Raw genomic sequence first — 14,683 nt, 5'->3', positions numbered from 1 at the left:
GATTGAGGTGATTTTTTGTGGAGATACTATCCATAGTAGGTAAGTCATCTCTACCAAAAATTAGCCCTTTGTTCAATATGCAAATCTGTTTTTGGAATGCGTATGTCAATTTAGTATGTCAATTTTGGGTTGACATACAAAATTGACATACGCAATCCTACATATCTACATAATGAACTAAAAACTGATTTTTTGGAGATGTGATCTCTACAATATGGAGATCACATTATGGAGATGATCTCTATAATGTAGGAGATGTGTAGGAGATGATCTCTAAAATTCTGGAGATGTGATCTCTACAATATTATAGGAGATGATCTCCTACAATATGGATATCATCTCTACAAAAAATCAGCTCCTTTGAACATTTCTAACCCTACCAAAAATTGAGTTTAAATTAAAAATTTATCTGACGGTCCAGAATTTTAACACTCTTTTGACAAGACTAGACATATCCGATTGAGATGATTTTTTGTGGAGATACTATCCATAGTAGGTAAGTCATCTCTACTAAAAATCAGCCCTTAGTTCAATATGTAAATCTGCTTTTGGAATGCGTATGTCAATTTTGTATGTCGACGTAGCGAACCTATATATATATATATATATATAACCTCAATTATATGACCAATTATATATTACATTTAGTATTTTGTCCCAAAAAATTATCCTAGGACCTATTTTAACAAAAAAATTGATTAAGTTAAAATTCTGAAAATATGAATAAGCGAGACCATATAAAAGAAACGGTATAAATATTTCGAAATAAGCTATACTAACGGAAAAAGCGTCATTTCTAACAAATTCATACCAATCAAAAATATATATATATATATATATATATATATATATATATATATATATATATATATATATATATATATATATATATATATAGGGTAGGTCCCATTTATAACACTTTACAATACTCCCCACAGGAGTCGTCAAGATGATTTAAGAGCTAATGTTTTGTGGATAAGATGCTCTCACCGTGGATATGACCTCCACAAAAAATCGGGTCATTTGACTATTTCTAAGCTTGCCAAAAAAGGGTTACAAAATCAATATATCTGGTATTATAAACATATATCACTACTACAGAAATGCACATTAGCCACGGTTGGTCAACTAGTATATACCACTGTTTGCCTAATAACAGTGGCTAATAGTCATTAACCACGGTACATTGGCTTTTTTTAATTTTAGTACAATCAAATACCACTGGTCTCGTAAAGCGATTGGTATATAGATGCCATTTACCATGGAACTACCCAATATCGCCTGATTTGTTTTTGATTTTCATATACCCTACCGTTTCGCTTAAAATGTGGCTAATGTTTTGGAAAAAATAACCCTACCGTGGATAAAGGGGTCATCATATAGCAGTTTTTTTTTTCCCGATAATGAACATCATTTAGCACTAACCACTTTAAGAATTTATCATCAAAAAAAAAAAAAACTTAAAGAATTTGAGATTGGGCAACCCTCGATGCCTAATCTACTTGCATCGCTATGGATCGACAAAGTTCTCCAAAAGAAAATTTGAGATACAACTCCCTCTCTTCCTTAATCTACTTGAATCGCTATGGGCTGCAGGACCATCCTTGATCATCTTGGACCTAGATTTTCGAGGTAATCAAGAAATTATTGTACAATATCAAAACCCGTTCAATTTATTGCGGTTTTGTACTCTGCAATGAAACACCATTCAATGCATTAGGGTTTGGTTTCCATGATTGGTTGTTTGCTTGGGTTTGAATTTTTCAATTTCGCCCTTTTTAATCCCTAGAAAAGATTCAATCTTTTCTAATGGGTAATGTTTTTTTTCTTAAAACAATGTTTTTTTTCGGGAGTTTCAACCAAATCCTATGCAAAATACCTGGTTGGGAAATTTTTAGAGTTTTCAATGAAAATCTAGACAAGTTTTAAGCACAAGTGGATTTCTAACTAAATCTGAATTTCAGAGCTTCTTCAGAAGCAAAGGTATTAAGAGATCTTCTTGTTTTTTTTTTTGTACCTTTTATGATAATTAAGAATGATTTTTTCTTTTCTTTTCTTTTCTTGATGTTATATTTTTTGTCCTCAATTTCGAAAGCTGAATAGTATAAGATTCTTTTCGGCATTAGTGAAAATACTGCGATTGAAGTTCATATTGTTTATTAGCCGAAAGTAAAATGCATTGTGTTGTTCTTTGTCTTTGTTACTCGTTAGTTTGTAATTGATACTTCACTAAAAAGCAAGTACTAGGTTTTAAACATTGATTTTATTTTGTCTTTTCTCTTTTATTATCTTAGTTAGAGACTTTATGGGTTTTCTTGTACAACCTAAATGGTATGTTGAGTTTCAACGACTATATGCCTGTTTAATTTCAGTGTACCCTTTTCTATTGTGCTTCCGCTTTGTTACCCATATGGAACTCTTCATATTAGCTATATGTTTTTTACGATGTAATGTTTTGCAACTTTTTAATTCAGATCTGTTATCGAAGTTCGCAATGGGTTGACGTTTCTTGATTTAATTGTTATCCAAATAGAGGTCGAGGTTATGCCATTTTTTTTTTCTTTTCTTGATGAGTGCTTTCTTTTTTCTACTTCTCTAGTATCTTACTGTTCAACGTTCATACTGATCTGAATTCCATGTATGGGTGTAATGTTCCGCTTCTCTAATGAATTCGTTCAACACACATGACGATACTCAAAAGGTAAGAGATCAAATACTTCTCTCTCTCCCTCTCTCACATAATTAACGATACTAAACTGTGTTGTTGGCCTCTCTAATGTAGATTGTGGAGAAATAATCAAATTCAAACATTGAGATTCATACCTTTAACCGTGTCCGAATCGTGTGTTGTTTTTATTTTTCATTTTATTTATTTATTATTTTTTTTCTGTCGAAGATATACTTATAAACTTATGTGAAAAAATGTTTTCATTACATTTCATTTTGTTTTTTGCAGAGCCAATATCCTCGATTGGTTGTTGAAGATTTTTGCCATTGCCTAGCAAGGGACGGGCCGGAAAGGATGGCTGGTAGGCTTTCATGAAGTTCATCTCATTCTCTGTGATTTTGGTTTCTCTTATTTACGAAGCAATTCTTAGGAGCTTAGCAGTCTAAACACATAACCACAAACTAAAAGTTAGGATATCTTCAACTTGTGTGTTTTACTTATTTTAATTTTACTCAACTTCACTTCCACAACACTTTGCGATTTTTGACCTGCACTTCAAGCACTATATAGTAATAGCTCGCTTTGTTTTTGGTATAAATGCAAATGCTTATCTGTGTCAATGGTTACTATTTTGCTAGTTGTTATTTAAGAACTTGTTAAATATAACTTATGATTTACTTTATTACTAAAAAACTATTGTATGCGTAGTATGATAGAGGCTTAAAGAAGTGCAGGAATTGGATCATCATCATTCACAGTTTAGTTTGTGTACATGCCTAAATGGGTTTATCCGCTTTAAAGTTTTGATAGTAGAAGATCTTTGCAAAGTTTACTTGCTCTTTCAATCGAGAACAATATGAAGGTAACCAATGCTCCTAGTCCGCGTTTTGGTGAGAACATAGAGGTGGTACACCGGCACATATTGAGATATCAAAAGTTTTGTGGCTTAACTATTTAAGTTTAAAGATATCCTCGGCCTTTTCGATAAATCCCCATTCGAGGTGTTTGTATGCGACTTTAGTTTTTCTATATTGTCTCAAAACAACACAATCTAAGATTTCGGCAACGGAAATGTGTTGTTCTGTTATTTGTTTCATCTTACAGCTATTTTAATGTGAAGGTATCCTCCTCGAATTACGGTGATGTATTCCCCTCCTTGAAGAACAATGGAAAGCTCGATGCTTTATTGGGCCAGGTTGGTACTTGATTTAGTTTTCGGTTTTAGCATATTTTTTTCCGTGTAGTTGTTTACTCTAACCACATTTTATTTTATTCTCTTGAGGGCAAGGAGTATGTTTTGTTGCAAATGCAGATAACTTGGGTGCTATTGTTGACTTAAGTATCCTTTTCCACTCTTTATTGACCGACATTATTGAATTCTCGTGAAACTCAAGCTCCTTTGTATTATTCTTTGTATTCAAGTTATCAAGATAAATGATTTATCATAAAGATCACTCTTGCGTAACCTTTTCCTTGGGGTGTAACAGAAATCTTAAATCATTTGGTCCACAACAAAAATGAGTCTTGTATGGAGGTACTACTCGGAAATACTAGATGTCTTCATGCTTCTTCGCTTTAAATTCTTGTTACCTGTTTTTGCTTGTGTGTGTATTTCTCTGCTTTTCGAAATGCATTGTTTTCATGATTCTTCTACTACAAATCCTGTCCTAAAGTTCACCTTTGTACGTGTGACCCCGAAAAACTCCAAAGAGATGTTAAAGGTGGCACCCTTATTTCATATGAAGGAAAAGTTCAGGTATTTGGTCAGTCAATTATTTAGGTTGTTAAGACTTGTTGGTTCATTCTCATCTTGTCACTACGTGTTTAATGATAGAGTTATAGAGTACTAATAACACGTTCTCGTAATTATGAATGTGTGTGTGCTGCTTGTTTGTTTGAGTCTTGTATGTGAGAATATAAACTTACTTGTATACTTTTTTTTACTATACTTCATCTAATTCTCTTATTATGTCAAGATAAGTTTTAGCCCGAATGACGTTTGCCCTTGATGTTATGATTCACAGCTCCTGGAAATTGCTCAGGTCCCCGATGAACATGTAAGTGTGTGATTATTGAATTTATATTGTCTCTTTCTACATATAAATTAAGTATTATTGTTCTAAAAAAATTATTATAACATAATATCTTTCTTTTTTCTATTTTTTTATCATGTGTATCTGTGTTTCATCTAGGTGAACGAGTTCAAGTCGATTGAAAAGTTCAAGATCTTCAACACAAACAACTTGTATGTGATCTATACTAGTTTGATATTTTTGAAAAGTTACAGGTGTGTGTTTAGGTTGTAATCTAAACCCTTGTTTCCCAGGTGGGTGAATTTGAAGGCCATTAAGAGACTTGTGGAAGCTGATGCACTAAACATGGAAATCATTCCAAATCCGAAAGTGAGGGCCATTTTTTATTTTTCTGATATTAAGCTTGTCAATTACTCCTAATAGACGCCCTCCTGGTCTTGCGACATTTTTCAATCCCATTGATATGGCCTTACTCTCGGCTGTAAAGTAGAAGTCGTCATACATTAGCATTCTCTGTTTTGTGTTATTCTTCATTAATTATTTAGTTATTATATTACCTTTTGATCTTTGATCGTGTAGATGACAAATCTAAGCCTCAAAGATACATACATACAAGAGGAACTTGATGTTGTTCGACTTGAAATTCTTAGATTCATCCAAAGATAATGGAAGCGTCGAGCCAAAGCGTTGTCTTAGCTAGGTTTTGACCCTTTCCAGTTAAGATTTGGTACTTGGTTGATCTCACCATTATTTTGATGTTTTAAATGGAACAAGTTGGTAATTATTATTTTAATGTTTTGGCCGGATGGAACAAGTTCAAACTTCTTTTAGCAATTCAATGTCTAAATTTATTTATTTTGTTTGTTGCACTATGAATTGTTTATTTGAACAATGTGTTTTTAAATCCAATGTGGATATGGTGAAAATGGACAGGTTGCAGGTTCTAGGGTTGAATATGATGAGAATCGAATAATTAGGGGTTTTTTTTTTTTTTTTTTATAAATGTCTATAAACCACGGTTTTGTAAGAACTGATGTATAAGGAGATTCTATAAACCACGGTTTTTATCCAACCGTCATATATAGTATCACTATTTCCCACGGTGCAACTCGGATAGAGAAAATTGTAAAGACTATTAACCACGGTTTGTAAATCCTAATACCACTGTTTTACTCAAAACCGTGGTATATAAGAGGTACTTTTTCCCACGGTTTTGTTAGAAGTATTTGTCACGGTGGTTGTTACCACGGTATGAAAACAGTGGCTAAAGGCTTTTTACCACTGTAAATAACAGTGGTATATGAGCTTTTATGTAGTAGTGTATGTATATAATCCTTTGTTGGTATTTTATAATGGTATTATTAGAAAACGGTGGTGACCAACGTTAGGTTGCAAAGATCAACATTATACTTTGAGTAATGGAGAAGAAGATGACGTAAGGATGAGATTTGAGGCTGGAGGGTAATCATATTTGATTTGGGATGAGTGAAAGAGATGGTGCAATGATTGTGAATTTTTGACATAGTCGACTTGTGTAGAAAAGGGAAAGAGATCAAAAGATAGGAGATCGAGGAGAAGAAGCGAAAGGAAAGATTGATCAGAAAATAAAGAAAACGTATGAGGCGAAGGAATTCTTAAGAGTCTTTTTGATGATCAACAAATTAACATGAGGTGAAATAATGAAAATGGTGAATTAACTATATCTTTTAGCTTGTGCTTAGTTGCTTCAGCACAAGTGCATTTCACCTCAATATTATATGTACACATAGCCTAGATTATTGCTAGAGGGTGGTTATACAAAAGTGAATTCTCTAGTGGTGTCATGCAAACACTGCTATTGCTTAAGATTGAGTTATCTGTTTTATTTTCATCTACTTTTTTTTTTTAATTGCTAAGTAAGCAGATTGTATTTATATGTTGAGATATAAATAATAAGTACATTACACATTAGGTTAGTGGGACGTGTCATTGTAATAAAGACCATATTTTCCGTACTAGGTAGATTATATATACATAAAGAGGCGGCCATGAGGTTTTGGAGGGCTAAGTCAAACTCTGCAAGCGGAGCCCTTCTATGATAGCTTTAACAAATATAATTAGTTGATCTTGCAAAATATGTTCAAGGAGGATGTGGTTTAGATGAGTAGAAATGATGATTAAATGAAGAAATATATTAATAGTGTAGTAATTTTTTGGAATACTGGGCCCTAATTTTGGGTCAAACTTTGGGGCCGTAGCTGGCTGCCTGTCTCCCAAATGCCCAGAGCCGTCTCCTGTATACATTTACCAAACATATGCACAATACCACTCGGTTAGTTTACAAATCTATAAATCTATATATTGGCATAGAGGGATTATTTCTCATTTGGTACAGTGATCCAGTTGGGTCTCCCTTCAAACAAGAAAACCATATTGCTAGTCATTGTAAAAGCATAGTTTTTTGCTGCTGTGTCAGCAGATGTATTAGCTTCTTTCCAAGTGCTGGAGATCCTTAGCTCTTGTATTGTCCTTTTGCACCACTTCCCCCTCTTTTGCATCTGCCATGGTAACATATCTGAGTTAAAAGCTTGTATTTCCTGCACTGGAATCAAATTCTAAGCAGAGTTTCCTCCATCCCCTTGCCACCGTTTCTACACTCTCCAATATAGCCATGCATTCTAAACTTACCTTGCACAATCTAAACATAGTAATATCTCGTAACCCTGAATGATATCATGTGTAAAAAGAGGGATGGGCAAAGGGGCGAAAAATGTACAACATGTCCCAAGCAAAATATGAACTTCACGCAATTGCTTTGTTGATTACATAAGCTAGACTGCTCATGCTAGAGTCATGACAAGCGAACATGGACCTATAAGAGAATGATGCGTGTAGATGTCTGATTCTCATTCTGGGGGCCTAGTTCATTCATAGGCTGGGTCCTTTCAGCACTCCTACTTATTATCTCACATAATAAACTGGGCTTGATTCATGGCTACAGTGCTAAGACCTTGTTTCATGGAGCTAGTTTTCATGAAAACTTTGTCTTCCAGTTACTTGTGTGTATATATATATATATATATATTAGAAAGAAGAGTGATTCTTTAATGTGCATCACATTGAGTAAACTCAATGAGCACAATTTGTTGCCTTTGTTTTGACATCTTTTTTATTGAAATTTGAGTTTTTGTAAAAATTTCATTCAAAAAAATTTGTCTTTTGTGCAATACATCCACAACCTTTGGTTTGTTTGTCTTCCAGTTACTTATATATATATATATATATATATATATATATATTAGAAAGAAGAGTGATTCTTTAATGTGCATCACATTGAGCAAACTCAATAAGCACAATTTGTTGCCTTTGTTTTGACATCTTTTTTATTGAAATTTGAGTTTTTGTAAAAATTTCATTCAAAAAAATTTGTCTTTTGTGCAATACATCCACAACCTTTGGTTTGAGTTGGCGCATTGAAGAAAATGGTTAGAAAGAAACAGAATGAAGTCTATACTTAAATGGCGTCCATTGACCGAAGATTGTGGTAAAATTAAAGAAACAATTTGAGGTTTGTCGATTTGGAGTAAATTGGTGTGATAGAATAGAGGTCAGGAGTTGATTATGTAGCATCCTACTGTACGCAATAACACAAAGAAGTAGCGTGTGTAAGAGGAGATTTTCTCCTAAGCGCTTAGAAGCCAAGTTTTAATTTCTAGTATGTATATAGAATTATAGGCCACCCAATTTAAGACATTTTTTGTGTTTCAATATGGATGTAAATATGGACGTACTGTCTATGCAACTGTGTAATGAGTTAGGATTCTTGCAACACACGTGCATGTCTACTCTATTTACTTCAAAAATCTGAGCAAAACAGCACTGGTACATTTAATATAAATTTAGGATGGGTAAAACTTTGTGGGTGGAAGTGGAACCATTGCTCGTCCATGAAAGAAAACATGTGGTGGTCATCTGTACCGCACTAGTTGCTCCAACATGAATCGCACCACACCATCACAATGCGCGTATTGAAAATATCTCAAACTGCTTCTAGCCAATTCTTCTATCTGGCCAAGTGCGAAGGCAATTTGTGTATAGGTTGGGTGGAGGATCATGGGCTGGATAACTATTAACGCACGTACACCTGATCAATGGAAACTTTGGCGTCTATAAGTCATAATCAATGGAAATACCTGATCAATCCCATAGGTTATGCTACACCATTTTTTTTTTTTTTTTTTTTTTTCTAAATGAGCAAGTGACTTGCAACAATGCAAAACTCTCTAGTTTGCAAATCTAAATTAGTTCATGTCAGGGACTTCCCATTTGGACAACATGAGGGGTTCCCCCTTCATACAAAAAGGTGCTAGTATAGTATCTGTTACTTCGGGTCTTCGGATGTGCTGCTCACAGTTCACGATTTCGGAATGCTTGAAATTCCAACAGTTTCAAAAACCGATCAGAATTCCAACATATTCCGAATAAATTTCGGAATTTATCTGTTTCGAATCTATTTTGTCATTGGGAGTTTGGGACCCATCGTCATTTCAATACTGTTTCGGCCCTTTCGAAATCACGATCTATGGTTGTGCTTAAACCAAGTAACCCACATTGTGGGAACAGCTGAGATAGGCCTTTCTTCCTTTGTGTCGTAGGCTTGTAGCCCAATATCTAAATTGGTGTTGGCCATGACAATATGGGTGTTTACGACCCCTTAAATTGTGGAGATCATATATTTATTGGTTAAGTATAAAAAAAATGATTTATTTATCAGATCATGGCTAGCTAATTGGCTATGGAGTAGAATGATCCAACAATCTTAGGGAGGTGGTGATTGCGTCTTGTGATAATTATATTGGGCCCAATTGTACATCACACCCGTGAAGATTGACCACGGGTGGTATGAGAGATGCTCACGGGGATGGAATATGGAATTCACATTCTCAAAAGTTAGGCACTGAAAGTGACAAATAGTGCATGTAGTGTAGGGACTTCCACTTGCTACATTCCCAACTCAAATGCTGCCGAAAGTTCCTCTTTCTCTCTTAACATCACTTGCACTCCAAGATGGAGTGAAATTCATTATCGTGGTTTTTGTTGGGAGTTAGTTCCATGCCCCACTTCGTGACTTAAAAATATTGAGGTATGTGAGCAGTTAACGTGGGTGCTATGACCATACAATATGAGGTTTGTGTTTCTAACTTTGTATGATAAATTCCTATATTATCACGTGTATTAACATAACTTTTCTGGGAAGATATTACTAGGAATAGAAAATTTAAAAACACACCACGTTTTCATAGAAAACCAAAACGCTCCCAGTTTATAAATACTTCTGTTTCAAGCTCTATCAATATAGCAACAAAGTTACATACCATAACTGCCTTTTCAGTTTCTAATAATAATAATGCAGTTTTGCAGAAAAATCTCAACAACTCGTGTAAACTCTCATTACATACTCTTGCTTTCTCTGTTTTTTCTCTGCCTTTTCTTCTGCCTTTTCTTACTTGTTATCTTCATTCTTGTATACAGGTAATGAGGATATTTATAGTTGTTATGTTAGTGGGTTTGTTAAGCTTAAGTGAAGTTGAATGTAGGAAAAAAGGGAAAAAAAGGAATGCTGTGGATGAATACATTGAGTTTAGTGCTATGAGTTGTAGAGCTCATGTTGCAAGTTTGACAGATTTTGGTGGAGTTGGTGATGGAGTTACTTCCAATACCAATGCATTTAAATCAGCCATTGATAATTTGAGTCAGTTTTCAAATGATGGTGGTAGTCAGCTCTTTGTTCCTCCTGGAAAATGGTTAACTGGGAGTTTCAATCTTACTAGTCATTTCACTCTTTTTCTTCACAAAGATGCTGTTCTTCTTGCTTCAGAGGTTTCACTTCTTTGACTATTCTTTCTTGAATTGATATATTTACATATGTTTGCTTCTACGAGTTTGTTAGCCCTGTGTTGTTGTGCTTTATCCTTTTTCTTTTTGAGAAACTTGATAAAAATTGTTAAACGCTTAAACCTACTGACTCTAAGATGTATTTGAAAAAATGTAAAAAGTTGATTAAAAATGTTGGCATACACATACTTAATAAAATAAAATGTTGAACCCTACTGACATTTGGTGAGAGATTTCTTCTTCTCTGTCCCTATTTGGTTAATTGATATGTTGCTGGTGTCTATCCATATCTGTTTGTTTTGGTGTGCTTAACCTTTTGTTTTATTGTCCTATTCTTTTCGTTTTTAGGACCATTCACTGAATATATGTATGCTTTTAGCACCAGCTTAATGAAATGTTGATCGTTACTGTCTTCACAAAAATGTATATAACATCTTTTGTTATTATATAATCTAATTTTCAGCATAGTCATGTAATTGCAATACAAGAAGTGTGTTGTGGTGGAATTACTCACTTAATACTGTTCCTTTTTGTATGTCAAGCATTTTTTTTTCTTTGTTTTGATAAAATGTTCCAATATCAATCACCATTCAGTATTATGGTATAATGAATTAATGACTGAAACACAAGCTACTTTTAAAGAATAATATCGACTGTGGAGTGAGTTTATGACAGAGGCCACGTTGTATTAATCAAGAAACTTTTGTGGGGTTGTGCAGTGTGAAAACATGGAAATTCGTAACTCTATTTCTTGATATCTTAATTTTCTTCATACCTAGCCCTCTTGACAGGCTGCCTGTAGTGATAAAAATCTTATGCTGTATCAATTTGGTGATTTAGAAAAGAAGAAGAAACTTTTCTGCCTGTTTGTTGCCCATAGTTTATATTAGCTGCCAGGAAGAGACGAACATCTGCTACACTGGATGGTCTGGAACAAGATATAGATCGATCCATGATTACCCTTCATGTGTGTTTGTCACTTTGTCCCATTGCGGGGCCCCTCCTTGTTGTAGTGGCTCCCCTAACTCTTGAGCTACAATTACCTCAAAGAATCAGAAAAAGAATGAGACACTGCATGCATAATATTAAGGACGAAAAAAATGGAAAATTATAGGTGATATTCGCAGTATCACAAAGTACATTTGTGAATCCCCTTCTTGTACGTCTTATGAAGTTTACTAGTTTATAGGTCTGTGATTTCATAGTCATGAATTTTAGCTCATACTATTCTTTTGACTGGTTTAGGATGAGAGTGAGTGGCCTGTGATTGCACCTTTGCCATCATACGGTAGAGGAAGGGATGCTGCAGGAGGAAGATACATCAGCCTCATATTCGGAACTAATTTGACAGACGTTATAGTTACAGGTATAAACTATTATAAAAAAAATTGTTCATTTTATAGGGCAGTGATTTAAATATTGAAGACTATGGTTGGAACAAACTCCATATGGTTGCATGGTTGCATCTTTCTTTGGAGATTAGTTCACCATTAAATATCATTTTGAATCATGCATCTTAAATCCCTACTAAATTTGTCTGAAGTTCGTAATGTTAGGAGTTGAGATTGCTCATTATTTTGGTGAGAAGTTGAATGTTATTTGATCTTTTAAGTTGTGGAATAGGCTGAATTGGTTGGAACTCCCAAGAAACTTGCTACTCTTGAGAATTCATTCACATCACAACCTTATGAAAACAAAATATTTTATAAATGAATCAGTTAGTTTACCTAACATATTTGTAATACTAATTGAAGATATGTTTTTGAAATTTGGTTTATTTGGTGCATTTGAGTCTCCGGTGAAGAAAAATAAATATGGCCATCAATTGTATGGTTATAAAGTTACGGATTTTGTTTTAAACTGTAAAAACAAGTTGGGCTAAGAAATATATTTTAGAATCTTCTCTATTAGATTATGTTATGGAATTAAACACTCTATTTTAACTTTTGAATATGTTTGTTATATGTTATTGATAGACCAATCTGATTGCAGGGGATAATGCCACAATTGATGGCCAGGGTGCCGTATGGTGGCAGAAATTCAAGAAGGGAAAGCTGAAATACACTAGGCCCTACCTGATTGAAATAATGTATTCAGATCAAGTTCAGATTTCAAATGTTACATTCCTTAATTCCCCGTCATGGAATGTTCATCCAGTCTATAGCAGGTTCAGTTTCTCCTCTGCATAAATGCATTTTTTTTACATCGTTTTTGAAATGAACTCAGTAATCAGTACACTTGACTGCATTTAATGTTTGAGTTGAAATGGATATTCAAATGATACAATTATGTGACCAAACTCAATGAAAAGTTAAACCAGACCGAGAGACTCAATGTTAGACAAATTTTCATTCACAAACACAATAATGTTGTTTTTTTACTGCAAGAAAATATTGAGCTATATACCTATTGTGTCATTTGCTTTTGCGATTCTTGCTGAATACTTACTTCCCTATTGTAACAAAATGCAGCAATGTTATCATAAAAGGTGTAACCATTTTAGCGCCAATTGTGCCAATTTCACCAAACACAGATGGCATCAATCCAGGTTTGTTCATACTACCTTCCTTCTGATATTTATACAATTATAGAACTATAAAAAAAAAAAAAAAAAAATATAAATATATACAATTATAGACAACTGATTAGATCTTTTGTGGACATAATCAACAATCTAACAAGTTCCTGTTAAAATGGTGTTTTGTTTTTGCTTTTTGCCTCACTACAGTCCCCCTTTTGAAGGTACTTCTAGTCTTCTAGATACCAAAATAGTTTGTTTCACTAGAAAACTAAAGTGGGGATTAAATATAATGGCAACAATGAAGTAACTACCATGTGTATCTGTTTGGGTCTTTGGGATACTTTGAATGGAGCTTTACTACACTACCAAAGGGCTTAAATAGTTACCATGAAATTATGCATAAAAATAAAATACACCTCAAAATGTAGTGTATTGGTATTTGGCCTTGATAAAAGTAAAAGATCTGGTTCTAATAATTGTAAAAATAGTTCTGTATCCCATATTGCCCCTTGAATACGTTGGTGTGCTCATAACATTGATGACCTATTATAACTATCCTTGCTTGATCAAGTCACCAAACAATTTCATGATCCCAGTTTGATCTAATTTCCTGTTTTTTCCCCAACAGATTCCTGCACAAATGTTCTAATTGAAGACTGTTACATAGTTTCTGGAGATGATTGTGTGGCGGTAAAAAGTGGTTGGGATGAATATGGAATCTCTTTTGGAATGCCAACCAAACATCTAGTTATAAGAAGACTCACTTGTATTTCACCAGATAGTGCTGTAATTGCATTAGGTAGTGAAATGTCAGGTGGAATTCAAGATGTAAGAGCTGAAGACATTTTAGCTATTAATTCAGAATCAGGAATAAGAATAAAAACTGCTGTTGGGAGAGGAGGATTTGTCAAGGACATATACGTGCGAAGAATGACTATGAAAACTATGAAGTGGGCATTTTGGATGACAGGAAACTATGGTTCACATGCTGATAAAAACTACGACCCTAATGCACTTCCTATTATTGATGGAATCAGTTATACTGATATGGTTGCTGATAATGTTACAATGGCTGCACGTTTAGAAGGGATCGATGGAGATCCATTTACCGGAATATGCATTTCCAATGTGACTATTGAAATGGCTCCGAAAGCGAAAAAGGTTCCATGGACTTGTACTGATGTTTCTGGAGTCACAATTGGTGTTAGTCCCAAACCATGTGATGCCTTGCCTGAACAAGTTGCTAGTTGTCCATTCCCCTCTGATAGCCTACCAATTGAGAGCGTTGAACAAAAATTGTGTTCTTTCAGAGCGAGCTACAAATAAGATGTATGTATAGCAATATATGTTACTTTAATCTATTCGATAGTTTGCAATTTCTTAAGAACTTTAAGGGGAAAGAAAGTCCCCCTTTATCAGAGTCCTTTGCGAGTATTGTATAAGTGAAATTCTGCTGTTACATGATAGCAACAAACCTAAGATAGTAAAGATTAATGTTATCAATGTGAGTGCCTAGTAGTATTGAAAAAGCCAAACTGGCAAGTAATTTGATGTCTAACGGGTATACAGAATTGACTTGGGACTTGG

At 34.2% G+C, this 14,683-nt stretch overlaps 1 protein-coding gene and 1 pseudogene across 1 annotated transcript; both read left to right on the top strand.

The window, feature by feature from the left end:
- Positions 1-1,585: 1,585 nt before the first annotated feature.
- Positions 1,586-5,352, top strand: LOC147495044 (UTP--glucose-1-phosphate uridylyltransferase-like; annotated as a pseudogene).
- Positions 5,353-9,931: 4,579 nt separating this feature from the next.
- Positions 9,932-14,599, top strand: LOC147495043 (putative polygalacturonase). Its single transcript, XM_086569538.1, has 6 exons — positions 9,932-10,120; positions 10,213-10,560; positions 11,821-11,941; positions 12,568-12,742; positions 13,047-13,123; positions 13,725-14,599. The coding sequence occupies exons 1-6, from the start codon at positions 10,088-10,090 to the stop codon at positions 14,420-14,422; spliced, it is 1,452 nt and encodes a 483-aa protein (XP_086425664.1). The 5' UTR covers positions 9,932-10,087; the 3' UTR covers positions 14,423-14,599.
- Positions 14,600-14,683: the final 84 nt, after the last annotated feature.

Source organism: Coptis chinensis, chromosome 6 (genome assembly GCF_015680905.1).
Source record: "Coptis chinensis isolate HL-2020 chromosome 6, ASM1568090v1, whole genome shotgun sequence".
NCBI classification, from domain to species: domain Eukaryota; kingdom Viridiplantae; phylum Streptophyta; class Magnoliopsida; order Ranunculales; family Ranunculaceae; genus Coptis; species Coptis chinensis.
This window is presented reverse-complemented; position numbering and strand designations above follow the sequence as displayed.